The sequence below is a fragment of the Phalacrocorax aristotelis genome, chromosome 1 (assembly GCF_949628215.1).
Source record: "Phalacrocorax aristotelis chromosome 1, bGulAri2.1, whole genome shotgun sequence".
NCBI classification, from domain to species: Eukaryota; Metazoa; Chordata; class Aves; order Suliformes; family Phalacrocoracidae; genus Phalacrocorax; species Phalacrocorax aristotelis.
Window position 1 is genome coordinate 25,436,723 of NC_134276.1, and position 23,478 is coordinate 25,460,200.

The 23,478-nt window shown below is 38.5% G+C and overlaps 1 protein-coding gene across 4 annotated transcripts in view; it reads left to right on the forward strand.

Moving 5' to 3' along the window:
* The window catches only part of PDS5B (PDS5 cohesin associated factor B), a 110,651-nt gene that overhangs the window by 81,575 nt on the left and 5,598 nt on the right, over positions 1 to 23,478 (forward strand). For 2 of the 4 annotated variants that reach the window (XM_075084797.1, XM_075084816.1), the window contains exons 24-31: positions 5,648 to 5,771; positions 6,941 to 7,145; positions 11,288 to 11,402; positions 11,771 to 11,903; positions 12,701 to 12,820; positions 13,182 to 13,244; positions 15,032 to 15,177; positions 17,194 to 17,299. In XM_075084797.1, coding sequence (XP_074940898.1) covers positions 5,648 to 5,771; positions 6,941 to 7,145; positions 11,288 to 11,402; positions 11,771 to 11,903; positions 12,701 to 12,820; positions 13,182 to 13,244; positions 15,032 to 15,177; positions 17,194 to 17,299 — 1,012 coding nt within the window. The remainder of the gene's footprint in view (positions 1 to 5,647; positions 5,772 to 6,940; positions 7,146 to 11,287; positions 11,403 to 11,770; positions 11,904 to 12,700; positions 12,821 to 13,181; positions 13,245 to 15,031; positions 15,178 to 17,193; positions 17,300 to 23,478) is intronic. The other 2 variants (XM_075084806.1, XM_075084820.1) reach the window with 1 other exon arrangement.

Genomic DNA, 23,478 nt, shown 5'->3' on the forward strand with positions numbered 1-23,478 from the left:
CTTGGCCCTCATGGGGAATTCAACCACTTTTATACCTGCTAAAGGTGCAACACAGGAGCACATAAATAATCCAGGTGCTTCTTGGAGAGCATCAATCACAATTTCTTGACACAAGTGATAGATGAGCCAATGAGGAGAGGTGCTTTGCTGGATCTCATACTCACCAACAAGGAGAGACTTGGGGGTGTGAAGGGTGAAGGCAGCCTTCGCTGTAATGGCCATAAGATGGTGGAGTTCAGAATCCTGAGGGCAGGAAGGAGGGCAAAAAGAAAGATAACAAAGCTGGACTTCAGGAGAAAGGATTTCATCCTTGAAGAGGCCCTGCTTAGTAGAGTGCCAATGAATAAGGCCCTGGAGGGAAGAGAGGCCAAAGCAAGCTAGTTAGTATTCAAGCATCATCTTCTCTAAACTCAAGAATGGTCAAAGCAGAAGGTCAGGCAAATATTTTAGCAGACCTGCAAGGATGAGCAAGGAGCTCCTGGCAAAAATCAAACACAAAAGGGGTTGAGAGGACCCCTGCAAAGAAGGACTTGGGATACTGGTAGATTAAAACTGGACATAATCTGACAATGTGAGGTCACAGCCCAGAAAGTCAATCGCATCCTGGGCTGCATAAAAAGCAGCACGGCCAGCAGGTCAAGGGAGGTGATTCTGCCCATCTGCTCCACTCTGATGATACCCCACCTGGAGTACCGAGTCCAGCTCTAGAGGTCTCAGCACAGGAAAGACATAGACCTGTTAGAGCAGGTGCAGAGGAGGGCCAAAAAAAAGATCAGAGGGATGGAACACCTCTCCTGTGAAGAAAGGCTGAGAGAATTGGGGTTAATCAGTCTGGAGGAAAGAAGGCTCTCAGGAGATCTTACTGCAGCCTTTCAATCTTAAAGGGGGCTTGTAAGAAAGATGGGAACAAACTTTTTAGCAGGGCCTGTTGTGAGCAGGACACTGATTAATGGTTTTAAACTAAAAGAGGGTAGATTCAGACTAGAATAATGAATACTTTTTTTTATATAATGAGAATGGTGGAATACTGGCACAGGTTGCCCAGAGAGGTGGTAGATGCCCCATCGCTGGAAACATTCAAGGACAGGTTGGACGGGGCTCTGAGGAACCTGATCCAGTTGAAGATGTTCCTGTTCACTGCAGGGGGGTTGGACTAGATGACCTTTACAGGTCCCTTCCAACCCAAACTATTCTATGATACTCTGATTCTATGAGATATACAGAAAGTGGAAGTAGGGACGGGTACCCTGTCAGGAATACAGAGAAAACAGTCTGAGACACAGTTTGGAAAGCCAAAGCCCAACTGGAATTGAATCTAGTAAGGCATGACAAAGGCAAGCAAAAGAGCTTCTTTAAGTAAATAGGTGACAAAAGCAAAACTAGGGAGAATGTGCACCCACCATTGAGTGAGGCAGGAGCACTGCTGAGACAGGACATGGAAAAGGTTGCGGTACTGAATACATTCTTCAGTCTTTACTAGAAACTGGCCTTCAGGAACCCCAGACCCTGGAGACTAGGGGAAGGTCTGGAGCAAGGAAGACGTATCCTTGAGGGAAGAAAATCAGGTTAGAGAACACTTAAGCAAACTGGACATGATGGGGTGCACCCATGAGTGTTGAGGGAGCTGGCAGATGGTGTTGTGAGGCCACTCTTGATCCTCTTTGAATGATTGTGGTGATTGGTAGAGGTGCCTGAAGACAGGAGGAAAGCAAGCATCTCTTATCTTTGAAAAGGACAGGAAGGAGGACCCAGAGAACTAACTACAGGCCAGTCAACTCCACTTCAATCCCTGAGAAGGTGATGGAACACCTGAGCTCCCCAGTATGAGAGAGATGTGGAGCTACTGGAATGAGTCTGCTGTAAGGCCATGAAGATGTTTAAGGGATTGGAGCATCTGATGGATGAGGAAAGGCTGAGAGAGCTGGGACTGTTCAGCCTAGGGGAGAAAAGGTTCAGTGGGGATCTTATCAATGTGTACAAATAACTGAATGGAGGGTGTAAAGAAGATGGAGTCAGGCAGCTCTTAGTGGTGCGCAGTGACAGGAGCAGAGGCAATGGGCACAGACTGAAACAAAGGAGGTTCTGTCAGAACAGAAGGAAACACTTTTTCACTCTAAGGGTGACTGAGCACTGGCACAGGTTGTCCAGAGGGGTGGTGGAGTTTCCATCCTTGGAGATATTAAAAAGCCATCTGGACACTGTCCTGGGCAGCCTGCTGTAGGTGGACCTACTTGAGCAGAGGGGTTGGGCTAGATGACCTCCAGAGGTGCCTTCCAACTGTAACTGTTCTGTGGTTCCCAGTACTGCATTTTGGGAAAGCTCTAAGATGTAAGGAGGGCAGGTCTTTTCTCTGTGAGCTATGCCACCTATGCTAGCAAGTACTTTCAAAACCTGAAGCAAAGTAGATGATGTTTCCAGGTGTATTAGTTCTGCATGGAGCTTGCAGAACCTCTCTGATGCTTCCCGAACTTTATTCTTCCCCCGTTGAGAATGCAATGAGGACGTTTTCTTTCTGACAGTGCTTAATGTGTCCCTACTGTGCAAATCTGACATTGCTCCTTCCAAATAGATTTGGATTTGTTTTGGAAAGAGCAAAATTGTCTGGTTAGCACAGAATATAATATTTTAAATTGTACTTGATCTGATGTCATTCTATGTAGAGTCAATTTTTGTGTTCATGGCTTGCATTTGTCTTTTAAACAATCTGTAATTTTCTAAAGATAATTCAATTAACTGAAACTAGCAGGGTTCAGGAGACATTTGACCTCATGTAGGCCATTAGTCATGTTGTAATCATCTTGGAGTTATTGTCCTCATCAGCTGTAAAAATGACTCTGTCCCCATGCCTCTTTAAGTCTACACAACTGTACTTTTCAGTGACAGTGTAAGGGGATGGAATCTTGTAAATTTCAAAGTATAGTTCAGCCTAGAGTGTTGGGTGAAGGCAAGGTCCCACTTGCAAAACAAATAAACAAATCCCTACCCTTGTTCATCATTCTCACTTTGAAGTAGTAGGATTGATGACTGTTGAATTGCTTTGAGATGTTAGCATATGTAGGTTAAATTCACCATTGTTGGATTTCGTTAACATTGAGTTTTGTCAATAAACAGTATCTCAACCTTCCTTTCCAGGTCTTTTGACTTTCTATGACTTATAAAATGAAGACTTACAAACTTAAAATTCAAGATAATACTGATTTTCTATTTGTAGTTAACTAAAACAGCTAAGTTGAATCTTGTGTGTCTTTGTATAGGATTTAAATTTTAATCTATGCTAAGCATAAAGTAAGAGTATTTCGGTATCAGAGAACACTAGCTGTTGCTGAATGTATTGATTTTAGATATGAATCTGAACTGAGGTTTTTCTGAAATGCTATATGCATTTTCCATAAACTGAAGCTTACCAAGAAAAAAATTACTTTAAAACTTCGGAGTTTAGCACTTCACAGTTCTGTGCTAGAGATTTGCTACACAATTTGATATGCAACATTTTCAGAGGTTGTTATCAAAAGACACTATTTATTCCATGGAACATGGAAAATGCTTAGAAAATTAGACAGTGACATTTATCCTCTAGAGTAGAAGAAAAAAATGTTAACTGCTAGTTTGTCAAGTGAGAAAAGATGATTATGCACCGGATATGATTTCAAGATGCATTTACTTGGATTATCTTTGTGGAGCCCACCACCTTAATTAAGACTTTTTTGCACCTGTTAACATCTTTCCATGTGATTGCACTTTCATTCTCATTTCAAACATCTGGTCTTCAGCAATAGTAATAGCACTCTAGAAAAAAAATGTCCAGGTCCCTTTTGGGGACAAGGGCATCCTTGGTACTAATTTTCAGAATTATGAGAAACTGCAATTATATCATACAGAAGCTTTTATTTCAGCCCTAATAATTGTGCTTTGGGATAACGCAGATCAGAAAGCTTTTGGCTATAACAATTTGATCAAAAATAAATCCTCAATTAAGAGTTTCTTCTAAGATAATCCTTTTGGGGAATAAGACAGATCTGATTTTCATCTTCAGCTGTGAGAATGATTTTCACAGCTGATACTGCCGTCCTCTTCCTTCCTACAGCGTGCATGCATGCATGCTTGTGGGTATTTGTGATACATATAGTCTGTAAAGATTTGGCCAGCTTTTATGTAAAACACCTTTGATTCAATTTTCAGAATTAAATATTATCACTACCAAAGCTGAGGAAGATTGAAAGTTCTGAATTTTATCCTTTCCTTATCATAGTAGATGCAATTTAAAGTGAAATTTAGCATTTAAGAACTAGACATTACCATGTTAATCTTCATGCCTTGTTTGAAAGTTAGTGTAGCTTTTGTCCTGTCACTTGGTTGCTCATGATTTATTTGTTGTTAGGTTTTGGTTTTTTTCATGTTTTTTTAAAATGTTGTGGTTTCCATAAAATATTGAGGCATGTATAAAGTGTGATTAGATAAATTTTAAGATTTAAGTTCTTTAGTAGGTATATTTATTATGCACTCTGTGTTTAACAATGGCTTTTTATCTCATTCTTTAAATGCTTTATCCAGTTTTCATGATGACGGATTTAAGACTACGGTGTTTGCGCTTGCTAAGGATAAAGGGGAAATGATTAAGAAGTTAAACAATATTTGTCCTGCTTAAATTAATAATTATTTCTAAATAAGAATACAACTTGATTCTTTCTCCATGTTATCAAAGGAAAAAGCTGTACTTACTACTGAATAGAATTCACTAATGTTTCAAATGAGAGATGCATAAAAGTTCTTAATTCTTTTGTGTTGATCTGAAGAGAGGCAGAAGTAATAATACTGTACTGAAATACATTTTCTGAGAACAGTGAAAGCTCAACTAAGTTTATTAATGCACACATTAAGTGGATATCAGTTTGCAAAGCTTGAAGGTGCTTTTGATATTCTCATAACCTTTGTAAATATGCTTGTAGGTTACAGAAAACCCCATTCACCTTCTGTTATGAAAATTAGCAAAAGGTTGTGTTTTGTAGATGGGAGCGCAATTTGGGTGTGCAAGTCAAGTAACAATACTTGCAGCATGTTGAAAATTTTTTCACTTGCTAAATCCTTTTTGCTATTGTCTTAAAAATATAATTCACTTAAGACACCTGTAATAATATCAAATTAATCTTAATTTATGTTGATTTGCAGCATAGATTTTAAGTTGTCGTTGCTAGAAAGAGTTTGGCAACTTTGAGGACTAGAAATGGGTTACTATTTTGACAGGAGCCCCTTGCTGAAGGAAAACCAGCATGCTGAACAAAACTATCTTACAGGCTAAATGAGGTCTCTGAGGGGCAATTTGGACTTTCTGATCCATCACACGGCTAAAACTGTTTCACACCCAAGTGGAACTTTTAGAAAGTTCCAAGGAATATTTTCATTGCTAAACTGGGGCAAGGTAATAGGTATGTGGTAATAGGCTGTAAAATGTGGTGACATGGAAACTGCTTTTGGTTTGAAATACTTCTGCTGTTGATTTTGGGGGGGTGGGGGTGGGGAAGTCCATGCAAACTTCCTTGTTTTTAAAGTACTTGTTTTCAGCAATGCAAACTTATTGGGATTTAATTAAGTCAAATAATTACATTATTTTTACTAATTAACCTTCATAATCCATGTGCTTGTTTTTCAGTAAACCTGACATGTCTCGGTTGAGGCTGGCTGCAGGAAATGCTATTGTGAAGTTGGCACAAGAACCTTGTTACCATGAAATCATCACTTTAGAACAGTACCAGCTGTGTGCGCTAGCCATAAATGTAAGGAAATTAGGTGGGACTTGTGGGTTATCAGCAAATGTAAGAGTATATATATTGTTTGTTCTGTATGTTGGGTATATTTCTGCTAATCTGATTTTATGCAAAATGTTCAGCCTTGGCATGAATTTATTTACCCACTACGTAATCCTGAAAACTGATTTTGGATGAGAATTAGATCTATAGTATCGGGCTGCCCGGTGGAGGAATGCTAACTTAAAGTGGGGAAATGTTAGAATATTAATAAAGTGAGTAATTTGGTATTGATTTAAAGTAATGCCCCAGCTGCATTATTACATTATTAGATTAGATTATTAGCTGGTATAAGGTATGTTGGACTGTGGTGACAACAGTGACCTTGGTTTCTTGATACTTGGGTAGAATATATTTGGAACGCAGAGGTCTGCAGACATAGCTGGCATCCTTTAAATATTAGAAGAGGTAGGGTGAGATTTCTCAGTAGATGCTGGAATTTTCATCCTTAATTTCTGCCTATGAGCCCAAAGCAGCAGAAAGGAAATAACTTTAAATTTTAAGTACAGATATAGATATCCTCTTTGTTCCTGTCATGTAGACTTAGCAAATTCTACAGATATTGATTCCTATCCCAAGAGTAAGGCTATCATGGAGGCACTCATGTTGGGGTTACTTGTGTAACTGCTGGTGTTCTCCTGACTTTACAAAAGTCAAGAAATCCTCTGTAAGTAATCCTTTCCAGAATGTATCTTCAGTAATAATGGTATCTCATTCTAGACCTTACTTTGTGTGATTGGCTAAAGCTTTAAAAGCTGCAACCCATTTTAAATGTCAGAAGATTTGAAATTGGCATTTAATAGTACAAAATACAAAGTATAGCTTCACTGTGGATATTGTTTATTTTCATATAGATTATCTTAAGTTGTTTAGAGTTCGGTACAGATAGGCTAGAAAAATCACTCATATACCAGAGTAAGACAGTCTGTATTAGGCTCGTATATTTTTTTAACAATGTTTAATTGCTCTGAATTGGCATTAAAAAACATTCCTGCAATTCCTGTATTTCTGCGGCTGCAAGGTTTGAAATTGATTTTTGGCATATTTACCCAGGCATCCATGTTTTATTTCACAGTCTATATTACTTTTAGAAAAGTTTACTGTTACTGTTTCTGGTTTTGCCTTTTTTTTTTTAATAGGATGAATGTTACCAAGTGAGACAAATATTTGCTCAGAAACTTCACAAAGGCCTTTCTAGACTACGGCTGCCACTAGAATATATGGCTATCTGTGCACTGTGTGCAAAAGATCCAGTGAAAGAGAGAAGAGCTCATGCCAGGCAGTGCCTTGTGAAGAACATAAATGTCAGAAGGGAATATCTGAAGCAACATGCGGCAGTTAGCGGTAAGAGATTAGAAGTTGCTTTTTGGTACAAGTGCTACAGTTCAAATATAAATGTGGGCAGACTGTGAAAATATTGATGGCTCTCTCTTTTTATACGTAGAATGGCTGTAAATTTCACTTAGAGGTATCTAATGAAAATTGAAAATAGAGTCCAGATTTTCTTTTGAAATTTTTAACAGGTATTTCTGAGATCTTTCAGTTTTGTTAAAAGCTGTTCAAATGCTTATGCTAAGTATGTTGGAAGTGAAGTAGTTTTTCAAGGCAGTTATGTGTACTGTTTGAACTTAATGATTAATTATGTTTAAGTAAAGTGGCAATGATTAATTTTATTTCAGTAATTAATCATATGCAACCTTAATGACATAAATGCTGTACTAAATTGACTGTCTGCACTGTACTGAGTAGCTTCTTATCTTGTGTTATGCTGGCAAAGGGCTATATTTGTAGGCACTTCAGGGTGACTTTACGTAATTCTTTCTTCCCAGTGACAGCAGTCTGATCATGAGAATGCGTTGTAAGCTGTTATGGACTAATGTTAGCTGGTTTTCTGTTATAAATCAGTCCTTTTCCCTTTTGACTTACTTAAAGCTACACACATACAGTATGACAACGCTGGTATATGGTCATAGAAAAAAGCAGACCTTTATGAAAAGCTATGGGCATTTTGAATGAGAGCTCTTGGAAGTTCTAGTTCTTTCAAAGATTACTAGATGGTTTGGCCTTTGTGAAATTAAGGGGATTTTTTCATCTTGTCTTAGGATAGACCAGACCTGTTTTTTTGTGAATCTGATCTCACAGATGCTGTCAGATAACTGATTTCCTTCCGCATTTATGAATCACAGACTTTGTATTAGCTATGTCAGTCTGTGTGAGTCTTAGTCCCTTAGACTTTGATCGGAGAATAAGTCTACAGAGAAATCAGTTTGTGTATTATTGATTAAACTTAAAAAAGAAAAACGGTGCTTTTCTCCCTCCTCGATAACAGGTAAAAAAGAAAAATCCATTGAGCAAACGCCTTTAAATCTTCCTAAGACTGTTCCTCTTGAAGGTTGAAAACTCTTTTTAGTTATGTAGGAGGAAAGTATAAGAATTCTCATATGATTACAAGTAACTGCTAATTTCCTAACTGTATAGATACTGCAAAATTACTGTCAAAAATCTGGAGGAAATGAAGAGGAGCCTAGGCATGTGTGACTTTCTATCCAGTAGAACTCAAAGTGTGCATGACAATTTTTTTTTCCCTGATGAAAGACTTACCTTGAGTGATGCCATTGATTTTGTATTATAATCCATGAGGAGTCTGGATTAAACATAGATTGCAGGATTTTTTGAGGATTACAATGTTAACTTTGTAACACCCAGATTTACTAGTCTGAGCTTTTAACAAATAAAATATGAACTGTTTACATCTTTAAAAAAAAAAATCACTATTGTAGTAGCACAGCTGAAGCTCAGTTCTGGTAAGATCATACTATTTAAATGGGTGTGTTCTCCCTCTGTCATTCTCCCTACTGCCCATGCAGTAACTCAAGGTGGTAATGACGATAGTATCTCCTTTGAAAAGCTTCCACAAAAAAATTGAGCTGAGAATATGCATCTTTGATTAATGCAGCTATTTTTCCAAATCTATAAATGTGTTATTTTTCTGGTATTTTTTTTTCTTGAAAACTTGGTAGAGGTGAGGAGGACATCCTCCAGATATTTGGGGGGATTTCAGCATTTGTTGAAAAGATGGTAAACTTCTGTATACCTTGCATAAAGAAAACTTCCTAAGGACTGATACCAGACAGTAAAATGTTTCTTTCCTCCATGCTGACCTTTTACAGGCTGGCAGGGATTACTTTCGGGCCTCTTAAAATCTCTAAATGCTATTCAGAGTGGAAGCCACTCAATAAGATACTTTATTACTAGTTACTAGTGACTGTTACTAGTTTCATCTGGGTAGAGACTTGTCTTCCGTAGGAATCTTTTTCTAAGGCTGGGCTTTTATTTGCAAGTTAGTAAGTAGAATAATTACAAGAGTAGAGATTAATTTTTTAAACAGGTTTCTTTCCTAAATGCTCGTAAAGGCCTCTCATGAGGGTTTTTGGCACATTCTAGTTTCAAGTGCTGGTAGTTCATGTCCGTAAAGCCACCTCAACTTTCAGGTTGTGCCTTTCTTCATTAGAGAGGAGGAAAGAATGTGTAAATGCTACTTTTTGTCATGACAGAGGTTAAATATACCCATAAATATGTGTCAGTATTTGTCCTTTTCCTGTTTTGTTGGGATTTGGTTCACTTTGTTTTCCAGACCCAGTTGGAATTATTACAAGAGTTGTATGAGAAATTGCACAAGGCAGGAAGTTAATGAAACACTGAGTTCATGAGCTCTTGATGAGTATTCTATTCAAGTTGCTAATTAATACAAATAATACAAAACCTTATGATGGCTTACAGTCTCTGTAGTAGATATTACTCTTGATAATTAACTGCATCAACTGCAACAGCTGTCTAAAAGCATATCCATGGAACGTGACAGCACTGTCTTCTGTGGGCCTTTATTAATTTTGAACACTTGCCTTGCTATTATGAATGAATCCAAATATTTTATGTAGGTTGTGCATTATCCCTGTTTATGCAGACCTTTAAGAATGGGATAGATTAAGACTTAACTTATGCATGGTAATTCTTTAGTCTTGTGACATCTACAATAATGTATTTTATTTGATGCACACAATATTTGTCAAGCACATCTCATATGAATACATATATTAGAGATAAAAATGTCAGTGTTACAATGTATTTTAAAATAGTTCTCAGATATTATTATATATAATGATTTACAGATGTTTGGACTTCTTATCCATAACCTATTACGGGATAGTTAAAAGCTTACCAAAAGATTTTTCCAGACTTCGTAATGTTTTTCATGACCACTCACTAGCTCAAAAATGTGATTTTTTTCAAAAGCACATGTACATTCAAGTGTTTATCCATAGGCATGTTAATACTATGACTTTGCATTTGCCACAAGCACTCAAGATCAAATGCTTGTACCGTAGTAATAGACATAGAATACTAGCATGCCTTCCTTGCCTATTGTCCTGCCTGTTGCACAGGGTACAAGTTTAATAACTTAAGTGTGCTGTGCATCCTCCAGTTTCTCTCAGTCATTAGGCTAAAGAAAGCAGTATGGAAGTTTTCTGCAAAATGCTTTTTGACTTTTGGTGTACAACTTGTCTTTTTTTTGTCCTTGCCCTGTGGGATATGACCTTTTTCATTCTGATTTTCATCATCAAACCTTGAGGTGCTGAAGTTCACACTGCAAAGTGTGGGTTAGTTCAGGAATTTATTGTTGCCTTACAGAATGTGTATTTTGTGATCATAACTCTGAGAGCGCCTTTGCCAACAGTCCTTACTTTTTGAATCCCCAAGGAAAATAGGCCATCTGACTGTTGTGATATAGGAAAGACTTTCTCCTGCAGTCCTTGCTTAGGACTACTTACAAGTTGCAGAGGGTGCTAGAAAAATGGTGAATGCTTTGAATGTCATAGTTTAGTTGTGCTGCTCTGTTCAAGTGGGACTGCGGCTTTCAAACTCAGCCCACTATCACTTTGTTATAGCTTTCATGTTACCTCCTGTCCCTTCTTTAAACAGATAAGGTAGGCTGTGGGTTTGGAGAACATTGTGGCAATTTGACTGCAAAGCCCCTGCAAAGGGCGTTTCTTTCTGTTCTGTTGACAGCAAGGCTGTATACTGCAATGTCCAAAGAAAGAATAGTAGCTTATCCTGCAATTGTGCTGGTCTCATATCTTGCAGTTAACATGGGTTTTGCGATCTATCCTCAATTCTGTTTTTCAAAGTCTTTCAGAATACAGGCTTTGAACCGAGGATTGGGAGTAGGGCGTGACTGTAGCTGTATTCTCAAGGTAGCTAGAAAATACGCAGCCCTAAGTGAGAGGTACTTAAAATCTTAATTTTTGCGTACATGAAACATCTGCACATCAATCATGAGATGCAACATCTTAAAGAAACGATAGGCCCACACGTGCCTACACTTTATCTTAATGTGTGCTGACCTTAAATTTTGTTCTTTTCTCTGTAGTAGAAAAGCATATTTCTTGATATGTAGTCATCTGATGCATCTTTCTTCTGCTTTTCAGAGAAACTGTTGTCACTTCTACCAGAGTATGTTGTTCCTTATACTATCCATCTTCTAGCTCATGACCCAGATTATGTCAAAGTCCAGGACATTGAACAACTCAAGGACATTAAAGAGTAAGATTACTTTTAACAGAGTTATTTCTAGAGTTAAAGCAATCAAACTTTATTCCAAGTGAAATTTTAATTCATTGCAGTACCCTGATACACTTTCCAGTGCGCATAATGATGGCAATTATTTCTGTAAAATATTGTAAGAAATAGTATGTATGCTTTTTTAGTGCTCTGTGATATCTTAGAGGAACCTTCATCTTCTGACCATCCTACCTTCATTTTTTTTTCCTAAAGAATTGGTTTCCCAGAGTTAGACTGGTTCAAATTCATAATATTAGTAAAACGTAGAGTAAACCACTTTTTCAAATGTGCTTTTCTTAAAGAATTTCTTTTGCGTTTTATTAATGAAGACTACTGCATTTCTCCTTTAGGTGCCTGTGGTTCATACTGGAAATATTGATGGCTAAAAATGAAAACAACAGTCACGCATTTATCAGAAAAATGGTAGAAAATATCAAACAGACTAAGGATGCTCAAGGACCAGATGATCCAAAAATGAATGAAGTGAGTGATACTTTTTGATTGGAGATTGCATTTAATTCTGGCCTGCTTCTGGAAATGAGTTGCTTTTTGTTTACACGCCAACTTTAAAATGTCTTTCAATGGACTTGTGTGTGGGAGATAATACTTTGTATACTGTAATGATTATATATTTATTGTAGTTTAGATGACAGTTATTTTCCTCTGCTTCAGTAGATCTTGCATATTTGCAAGGGAGTTGTAATAGTTTGCAGTCCTCTTGTTTCTGTCTCAATAAGATAATTAAGTGCTAACTTTAAATACATGTAAACTATAAATTTTACTGTTTAAACTATCCACTGAAGTGCTTTTAAAAGTGCAAGAGTAAGCTTAGCATAAGAAGAAAAATACATGCCTTAGATGTCTCCAGTGTGTGTTCTGTAGTGAATGTATCAAACCCTGATCTTGTTTTTGAGGTTTTTGTGTCACGTAATGTACACATTTGTCCTTTTCTGCTTTTCCCACAGAGTTGAGATTCTTTTGGTGTGGTCTGTTTTTTTTCAGATTTGTCTTTGAAACCATGGCACACGCTATTCTTAAGTGTAGAGAGATCATTAAAGCTAGGTGTCTTTAACTGCTGGGCCTACAGTGCTTTTGTCTTCTGCTCCTATATTTTAGTACCCTGTGATTCACTGTTTAAGATGCAAGCTAATTTAAATGTTTATGATGATTTCTTCTAAACTGTGAGTTCTTGTAGTTCTGTGCTCAAAAGATACTGTCGTTTGTCAAGATTTGCAACGAACTACTAAAGTGTTTTTTGTTTTTAATTTTATTATTTACAGAAACTATACACAGTGTGTGATGTAGCAATGAATATAATTATGTCAAAGAGTACAACATACAGTTTGGAATCCCCTAAAGACCCTGTACTTCCAGCCAGATATTTTACTCAACCTGACAAGGTATACCTTGGCATTTAATTTTTCTTGAGATGAGTCTGTTTAAGGAGTTGTTAGTTGTAATTCAGGGGTTTTTTTAATAGCTCCTGTAACTTCAGACTTCTCCCTATTATAATGTGGCTGAAAATGTATGTATGTATATGTTTTAAAAAATACTTACACATGTGTACGCACACTGATTTCTTCCCCACCCACCCCACCCCCCAAGATAATGTTGTTCAGGTTCAAAATTTCAAAAGTGTAAATGATGTAAAGAAAATCTTTCAGTACAACCTCAAGAATGTATATATCTTGTTCACTGATTATTGTTTATTGATATTTTTTTTTTCCTTCCCCCCACCCCCTCACCCCCAATTCTTTACAGAATTTCAGTAACACCAAAAATTATCTTCCTCCTGAAATGAAATCTTTTTTCACTCCTGGAAAGGTATGTAAGGGGTGGGGGGGAAGTTGTGATTTTGTCTTTGGTGCTGTTTGCAGGTTTGGTTTGGATTTTTTGGGTTGGGTTGGTTTTGGGTTTTGTGGGTTTTTTTGGTTTGGGTTGGGTTTTTGTTTGTGTGTTGTGTTTTTTCTTTCTTCCTTTTTTTAAAAGGAAAGTAAAATGTAGTTAATGAAACACTTCAGGTTTAACAAAACACATTGTTTCTGCCCAAAGGGTTTATATGCCAAGGTTAGAAACAGAGAGAAAGAAAGAGGTGGAAGGGAAAACTGGTACTGTCTATGCTGTGTTTCTGGCAATAGTAGGCAAAGCCTGTTGTCTTTAACAAGACTGAGTTTAAAAAAAAAAATAATTGCAAAATGGTTAACTTTTTTTCTGCAGAAAGACTGCAATATTGCATAGGAAGTGACAGCTATGGAAAACCCTAATATACATTATTTTAGAAATCACAAACTAATCTTTGGCAAAGCTGAATACCATTTTACAGTATCTTAGAAGATAACTGACTGTTCTATAGTTGTATTAATTTGTTCTTTCTAAATATGCATTGTATTGAATGACAATGTTCTTTCTTCACTAAAACTAAACCCAAGTAGTCTTTAGAATAAAATTAAAATCTAGTAAAAGAAAAGACAAATTGTGGTTTTCACCTGGATTCATGTGTCCTGTTCTAGATTACAGGAGAACATTAATCTGCTACCTTGCAAAAGAAATAAAAGTGCAGCATCTTCATTACCCTTAACTTTGCTAATGAAGCATTAGCTGCAAGCTGGTCACTTACTAATAGAGGAGGAATGCAAGTTAGGAAAAAATGCATACATACAGGAGCTTCTTTTTGATTAGAAGTTGAAATCCAACATTTATTGATTAGAATATATCATCATCATATTGCACATTTGAGTGTTTGCAGTCCATGGATTAGATATTCACTTCCTGCTGAAGATGCAGAAGTTTTTAAAAGGAAGTTGTGTGTCTTCCAATTTCTGATCAGCAGTCAATATTCTCTCCTTCAGTTTTTGACATAAAATACTCTTGTTAGTTTGTCCCAAATGTAAATATATTAAGTGTACTGTGAAAATATTAAACAAGAAACATAGTTTATGCTGTCACAAAATCACAGAACTCTCCAGCTCATACTACCTTTTGAGAGAGCTGAAAGGCATTTGGCATGTCAGAAAGATAATCCACTTAAATGAATAACCTGAAGCTCACCAGTGTCTGGAAATTTTGGCACCTATTAAAAGCCTAACATTTTTAAATCGCTACACGAAGCATCAGAATCTTCTCCACAATATTTGATTTTTGAGGCTCTCATTTATTCATTCCCAGTTGAAACTAGTGTGATTTGCCATTTACAGCTAGGTCAGTTTAATGGCTTCTTTGCTGAAAGGGCTGTCCTACTGCTCTTCCTGTTTTGCCAGTACAGATGCTTATCTGATCCAAATGGTGAGCTGCTTCAGGCAGCTAGATCAGCAGAAAGCGAACAGCACAAAAAGTGCTTACTGCAAGATCAGGTGAGCACCCAATACTGCCAGTGAGAAGAGGACTGAATGTAAGGGTAGAGAAAAGAATACTGTAGGCAGCTAGCTATTAGATTACAGCTTTGTCAGCTTTCTTCTGGTGTTGTAATTTTCATATTAAAATGTTCATAGCTTTGTGTTAAAATTAAGATATTGATTGCAGAAAGAGAAATCTGTAAATATTTTAAGCATAGTACTTGTTAACAATATCTAAATGTGTAGCTTAAAATAAAGGAAATATATTTTTGGTTTCAGCCCAAAGCAGCCAATGTTCTTGGAGCAGTTAATAAGCCTCTTTCGTCAGCAGGCAAGCAGTCTCAATCCAAATCTTCACGAATGGAAACTGTAAGCAATGCCAGCAGCAGTTCAAATCCAAGCTCTCCAGGAAGGATCAAAGGGAGGTTGGTAGACAACAAAGGAGCTTTGATATTTTAAGTATTTGTAATGGAAACTTTGAATATTTCTATAATGTTTTCTAAGTGAGAAACAGAATTCTATTATCTTGTTTTGAAGTAAGTTATAGTACCACATTGGTATAACTGAAGCCATGAATTTGGCTTTCTAACGCCAGAAATAAATTTGCTTGTAAGAAAAAACAAAACCAAATAATACCCAGAATTGGCTGTAGGAGGGAATGAGAGCCTCATATGTAAATTTTATTAAATATTTATTTAGATATATACACACAAAAAACACACACCACCACCCCAATTAATACACATATGCGTGTGCGTGTACATGTATCTGCAGTTCCTAGGAACTGTGAGGTCTGCTATAGCGTTAACAATATGTCAGAGACAGTGAGGGCTGAGAGGCCATTGTGGTGATCTCGCATGACTTCCTCCTCTATAAATTTTTGTCCTGCACTTTGCTGGACTTCGCAGATAAACATGGTTGGATTTTAGATTCCTTCTGTGATGGAGAAGGGAATGTACTGTAATGCTAGAGAATTTGTCTTCTAGTTATCTGTCTTTTAAAATTATAGCTTGTGTCAATTTTTTAGGTTATTCATCAGTTACTGTTTTATGTTCATTTTTTAATTTAAAGTCACATTAACATTAATTTCTTTCACAGACATTTAGAGATTGCATAGCCCCCACTCTTTATGTTTTCTCACATTCATTCAAGACCGTGACGAAATGTTATGTTTGGAAATAAGACTTCTCATCTGGTACTTCCATGAATATTTAATATAGAATATTAATTTTAAATGTAGTGCAGTTTTTTACAAGAAACACTTCTCAGCTCCATGGAAGGTCCACAGAAAGGCTTATTTCTTACAAGTCATGCAGGTTCACATGCTGAAATATATTATTGGCTAAAGACAGGTTGGAATCCATGTTCTTCTCAATATCCAGTGAAAGGAATCTGAGACCAATACTGTTCTACATCCAGTTCATTTTTAAAAATGCTGCACTCGCAGCCTAACATGTTCTGTCATCTTCCCGATCTCCCCAGTTCCCCTAAGTTAAACTGATCAGTGTTTTGAGTGGAGATACCTAAGAAGACGGAAAGTCTTCTAGAAGTGATGGTAATGATTCGGTATGCATGGCATTCTCAATTCAGTCTGACTGATATATACAGCAAGCTTGCATCTGTTAGGATGATGTATAAAAATTGAGCTTCCAATTACATCACAGTTATTACAGTTTTTATACTTCTAGGAGTGAAAACGTCCTTCTCAGTCTCAGTGCCCAGGCCAGGGAGTTACGAGTTGGTGTATTTGGATACCACTTTTCATTTCAGTGCATAGCATCTTTTTTTCATTAAAAAACATGCACTGTTATTTTAAAATATTGCTTCTACCTACCCCAGGGCAGATGAAATGAAATTACTTTTGTTTACTGGCTTTTGTATATTACATTTTATCTGTGGGTCTCAGTGTTTTACATATGCAGGAGGTATTATTGTCCACATTTACATATGTAGAAACTGAAATAAAAATGAAAATGTTGCCCTAAATAATAATAGAAAGCTGAGGGATGAGCTAGTCTCTGAAATTTAAATCTGCTGTTTTATTGCCTAGACCTCACCATAGGAAAGTGTGTGTGCTTTGACTGGTCTGTCTGTGGGGATCTTTGGTATATGAAAGTGTATGCAAACGTATACAAACGCACAGATCTCTTGTAACTCAGTGACGCTCTCATGTTTCAAAAAGCTGCTTATCTTTCCCAGTGAAAAAAGAAAATTCAACTTGGCTTATGATTGACACCTTTGTCCTGAGACTTAGATGTTCTGACTTGTGATATGTGGTGGCTATCATAGCCAGTGTGAAAGGTTCTTTTTGCCAGATTGTTCGTGGTTTAGGAATAGATTTCTTCTGAAGATTGTTGTTCTTAATAGATATATATGTCTTTTTTTAAATGATTGCCCACTACATTATAATAATGAAGAGAATAAATGTTTATCCATTCTAGGCTTGACAGTACTGAAATGGACCACAGTGAAAATGAAGAATTCACGCTGGCTTCACCCTTACCAGGGAAGAAAACTGACAAAAGGGACGACTCTGATCTTGTAAGGGTGAGCTGTTTGGTTGCATTGCAAATGTTTCATTTTAAGTCACCAGGACTTTAAAATAAAAATTAATATGATTGTACTTCATGTAATTCAAGAAAATACACTGACACATGAAACTGACTTGATGTTGTAAACTACTGGAAAACATGTTTAGAGTTGGATATGAAAATGCAATGAAAAAAGGTTCCGTTTGCCCGTTTTCCATGTGTACATTGCGTGCGTACAGACCTTTGTATCATACTGACAAGTCCTGTAAGCTTTCAAGATTATCAGTTATAATTTGCAGGATATTGGTAATATTGACAGGGGTAGAGTCTGCTAGAGCTAGGTTGATGAGAATTAGTCCACGATTTGTCTCATTCTCTGGATTTGTTCATGAAGCATTTGGGACGTTGTTCAAGTTGATAGCTTCCTTGGACTCCTGTTCCTCATTATACGGTAGAGATTTTTTTTTTTGTATGTGTTCTTGATGTTTACTTGAAATGTAGCTTTGGAAGGATTAATTGGATTAGTTTAGGAATGATCAACTCTACTGGAGTTTTGGAGGAGTGGTTTAACGTGTCTGAAACTTCAGATTACATTCTGAGGCTGTGTGTGTTGTGTATGGTTTCCTGCTTGTAGCTAGGAAAGTGGTAATACCTCATTACAGTGTTGATGCATTATAATTATCACCTTTTTTGTACTGTCCCATCACTGGTGCTAAGGCATGTTCCCCTTTTCCAGCCAGCTGTGTTTTCCCTTCCAACAGCTGTAAGGAGTAGCACCTGTTTGTTCTCCTGGTTATCTAGAACATCAAGAGGGCATCATGATTTGACATTGGATTTAGAAGTTCAAGGAAGAGTTATCTGAATAGCCATGTGGATTCTGTTTTCTTGCACGCAACTTGTACTGCAGCGAAGGCAAGAAAATGCTTGGTTCTGAATGCCAGGAATCACAAGTAGAAGTTGCAGCATGATATTAAAGCTGTGCATAATACAGCCTTCAACAGGCTTTTAGGGCAGAGTGAGCTAGCTAACGGGTACTTATAGACCAATACAATCCCATAGGATGTAAAATAATCTTCATGATTAACAAGCAAATTGCCTATGCTGTTAGATAAACAAACTGTTCTGTGATAACAATGAACCCCAAGGGACACCAGAATGGTGTCATTGCTATGTTTTGGGTTTTTTTACAGTGTCAGGATCATTCAGGAGAAATTACATGTGTGTGTCAGAGAGGGATTTTAATGAATGACCACCAACCACCCCTGACAGGTATATAAGAGGCATTTGGACAATGCCCTTAATAACATTCTTTGACTTTTGGTCAGCCCTGAAGTGGTCAGGCAGTTGGACTAGATGATCATTGTAGGTCCCTTCCAACTGCGAATATTCTACTCCTATTCCTATTCTATCCAAGTCAAAGCCTTTGAGAGTGGCAGGCCTTTGAAAGTGGTAGCCTTGTCCTTACTAATCCTTACTGATTGATTTATGTATTTTTGGAGATAAGTAATGCTAAAGGTTCCTAATGAGGATATCAAAACTGGTGTGGACTCTCACTTAGATGTAGTGCTTTAGTATGTTAATGAAATTATAAACAGGCTAAATATTGTGTCAAGCAGTATTTACACCTCAGAATACAGAATACAGAAAAATAAACCACCTAAAAAATTGTAATTCTAAGAGCAGTTCAAATAATAAGAATTTCATATACCACTAGTGAATTTTGGTTCTTTGTGCCTTAATAACAATTGGTAGTTTGTAAATTTTGTAGTATTTCAGATATGCATGAAAAAGTAATAATACAAACAAGATCGTATTCATTACAATTGTATTTTCTAGAATGCCTTAAGTATGTCCTACGTCTGATGTCACTGCCACTTTTTTTTTTACTGTTTCTGGCATTTCTCTATACTCCCATTATGTCAGTCTGTTGCATTTTTCTTCTAGGTTGCTTGGGACATAAGCCACTGACTAGTAAAAATGTCCTGAATTTTGGCTTCTCTTGAAGTGCAAATAACCATCTTTTGCTGTGATATCTTGTGGGAAAAGCAAACCAACTTATAACAAACCAGAAAAATCAGGAATCTCCTGTCAAAAGAGAAAGAGAGAAAGAAAGAGAGAGAGAGAAAAAACACAACCCACAAAAACAAACACACAAAAAACCCCAACCAAACTCAAACCCCACTTCAGATCCTTTTTGTATTGGTATCTCACTTCAGCTGTAAACCTTAAAGTCTGAGAGTCCAAGCAGCTGCTGGCATGCAATTCATGTTTAGAAGCACTAGGTTAAATTGGTAATGGACAAAGCTAAGAGATAAAGGAAATGCAGTTTAGTATTTCAAATACTCTGAGGGCATTTTTATTTCACTTTGTGTAAGCAAGCTGCTTAAGGTCATTGATTCAGAACTCTCCTCTTCTTGGAGCAGAGGAGCAGTTTATAACAAGCATTAACTGAGAAGCAGAATTTTAATCAGGGACCAGAAAGTCCATGCTTTAAAGATGTCACTACTCAGGATATTTGCTCAGATTACATCAGAGTAATACATTGGTTCTAAGGTTGTGGGACATCCTTTAATCTGAGGGAGAAACCTTTGAAACTTGGCTACAACTACTTACCTGGTAAAAGCAGCTGCAATGATGGATGTGCACAATCACTGCAAAAGCAAATAGAACACGGAAGAACAAAGATGTCACTGATCTAGATCAACAGTTTTGTCAGTGAAGTCATGAACTGGCAGGAGATGTCGTCATTTTTCAAACTTCTTTCATGTTTTTTTCTACTGTAATTCTTTGTCTTTCATCATCTTTTACTTTTTTCCCCCATATCCTTTCTATCATTTCTTTCTGCATTTCTTGACTAGTTTATGGCTAACATGGAGACATATATTTGTAAGCTGACTTCAATCTTATGTCACAAGGAAGCTGTGAAGGAGAAAAAAACATTCAACCTGGTTTTAAGTGGCATAATTGTCATTATGTAGATTAAAATGCAATGTGGCAAATACTAATGAATAAGTGTTTATATGTGTTGAAATACAGTAATGTTAGTTTAAAATACACATTGGTCTGAAACGGAAATACTGTAAATATTTGAACTTCTGGGCCACTTCATGATCCAAAATGAAATAGTTGTGGTCCCCATGAAATGGTAGGTGGGTAATTTTTTAATTCTTTCTGTCAAGGGGAAGGGGTTGATTGGGGCAGTCCTTGTGGCCCTGATAGCTCCTTATTGAAATCTTGACACTGTTTATGGCTCTATACTGTGCACTTTAGAGATCTAAAGTGTGGAGAGGTAAAGAATCATAGAATCGTTTAGGTTGGAAAAGACCCTCTAGGATCATCAAGTCCAACAGTTAAGCTAGCACTGCCAAGTCTACCACTAAACTATGTCCCTAAGTGCCACATCTACATGTCTTTTGAATACCCCCAGGGATGGTGACTCAGCCACTTCCCTGGGCAGCCTCTTCCAGTGCTTGACAACCCTTTTGGTGAAAAAATTTCTCCTGATATCCAATCTAATCCTCCCCTGGTGCAGCTTGAGGCCATTTCCTCTTGTCCTATTGCTTGTTACTTGGGAGAAGACTGACATCCACCTCACTACAACCTCCTTTCAGGTAATTGTACAGAATGACAGGGTCTCGCCTGAGCCTTCTTTTCTCCAGGCTAAACAACCCCAGTTCCCCCAGCCACTCCTCATAGGACTTGTGCTCTAGACCCTTCACCGGCTTCACTGCCCTTCTCTGGACATGCTCCAGCACCTCAATGTCTGTCTTGTAGTGGGGAGGTGAGTTTGTTCAAAACTGAACACAGTATTCGAGGTGTGGCCTCATCAGTGCCAAGTACAAGGGGACAATCATTTCCCTACTCCTGCTGGCCACACTATTTCTGACACAAGCCAGGGTGCTGTTGGCCTTCTTGGCCACCTGGGCACACTGCTGGCTCATGTTCAGGCAGCTGTCGACCAACACCCCCAGGTCCTTCTCTGCTGGGCAGCTCTCCAGCCACTCTTCCCCAAGCCTGTAGTGTTGCATGGGGTTGTTGTGTCCCAAGTGCAGACCCAGGACTCGGCCTTGTTGAGTCTCATGCAGTTGACCATGGCCCATTGATGCAGCCTGTCCGTGACCCTCTCTAGAGCCTTCCTGCCTTTGAGCAGATCCACACTCCCACCCAATTTGGTGTCATCTGCAACCTTACTGAGGGTGCGCTTGATACTTATGTCCAGATCATTGATAAAGATTTTAAACAGGACTGTTCCCAACACTGAGCCCTGGAGAACATCACTTGTGACCGGCCACCAACTGGATTTAACTCCATTCACCACCACTCCTCGGGCTCAGCCATCCAGCCAGTTTTCAACCCAGCAAAGAGTACCCGTGTCCAAGACGTGAGCAGCCAGTTTCTCCAGGAGAATGCTGTGGGAAACTGTGTCAAAGGCTTTGCTAAATTCCAGGTAGACCATATCCACAGTCCTTCCCCATTCACTAAGTGGGTCACCTCATAGGAGGAGATGAAGTTGGTTAAGCAGGACCTACCTTTCATAAACCCATGCTGGCTGGGCCTGATCCCCTGGTTGTCCTGTATGTGCTGCCTGATAGCACTCAAGATGATCTGCTCCATGACATTCTCCAGCACCGAGGTCAGACTGACAGGCCTGTAGTTCCCTGGATCCTCCTTCTGACCCTTCTTGTAGATGGGCATCACATTTGCTAACTTCTGGTCAACTGCGACCTCCCCAGTTAGCCAGGACTGCTGATATATGATAGAAAGTGGCCTAGTGAGCACTTCTACCAGTTCTCTCAGTACTCTTGAGTGGATCCCACGCAGCCCCATAGATTTGTGTGTTCTAGTTGGGCTTTGGCCACTCTAGTTTTCTCCCTGCATGATCTCATGACACCCTTCTAGTCCTCCTGAGTTTCCTGCCCCTTCTTCCAGAGGTCATAAACTCTCTTTTTTTTTTAAAATTATTATTTTCTGAGTTCCAGAAGAGTTTCTGTTCTGAAAGCTTACGATTCAGAAAAGGTTCTACTGTTCTTGATACACTAGAGGGATGGGATGCCATCCAGAGGGACCTTGACAGGCTTGAGGAGTGGGTCCATGTGAACCTCATGAAGCTCAAAAAGGCCAAGTACAGGGTCCTGAATCTGGGTCAGGGCAAGCCCCAGGATCAATACAGGCTTGGAGATGAAGGGGTTGAGAGCAGCCCTGCAGAGAAGGACTTGGGAGGCACTGCTGGATGAAAAATTGGACATGAGCCAGCAATGGGCACTTGTAGCCCAGAAAGCCAAGGGTATCATGGGCTGCATAAAAAGAAACATGGGCAGCAGGTCAAGGGAGGTGATTCTGCACATCTACGCTGCTCTGGTGATATCCTACCTGGAGTACCGAGTCCAGCTCTGGGGTCCCTATTACAGGACAGACATGGACCTGTTAGAGCAGGTCCAGAGGAGGGCCATGAAAATGGTCAGAGGGATGGAACACCTCTCCTATGACAAAAGGCTGAGAGAGTTGGGGTTAATCAGTCTGGAGAAGAGGCGGCTCTGGGGGGACCTTATTGTGTCCTTTCAATACATAAAGGGGGCTTACAAGAAAGATGGGGACAGACTTTTTACCAGGCCTGTAGTGACACGACAAAGGGTAACAGTTTTTAACTGAAAGAGGTTAGGTTTAGATTGGAAATAAGGAAGAATTATTTTTTTACAGTGAGGATAGCAGGACACTGGAAGAAGTTGCCCAGAGAGGTAGTAGATGCCCCATCCCTGGAAGTGTTCAAGGTCAGGTTGGATGGAGCTTTGAGCAACCTGATCTAGTAGAAGGTATTGCTGCCCATGGCAGGGGGTTGGACTAGATGACCTTCAAATGTCACTTCCAACCCAAACCATTTTATGACTCATTTAAGGTTTGGGTGTTGTTTTTGCTGCACAGAGCAAATGCTGAGTCTTGGTGCAGCTCTGACAGAGTGCTTTGGCAGCTACCACTAATTCTTGTGCTTTCATTCTTCAATTATAAGTTCAGGTTGCCCACTCTCTTCTGTATTAGTGTCTTGCCACTGCCAGTGTGGGAGCCAGGCGTAAGCACCCTGCAGCTCACAACAGGGCTGAAGCCACAAGTTGTTAATTCCCATCCTCTGTATCTTTATATTTTCCTTTTGATGAAAATGTAGTTATGGATGTTCTAGCCAATTACGTTTGCCACAGCTGA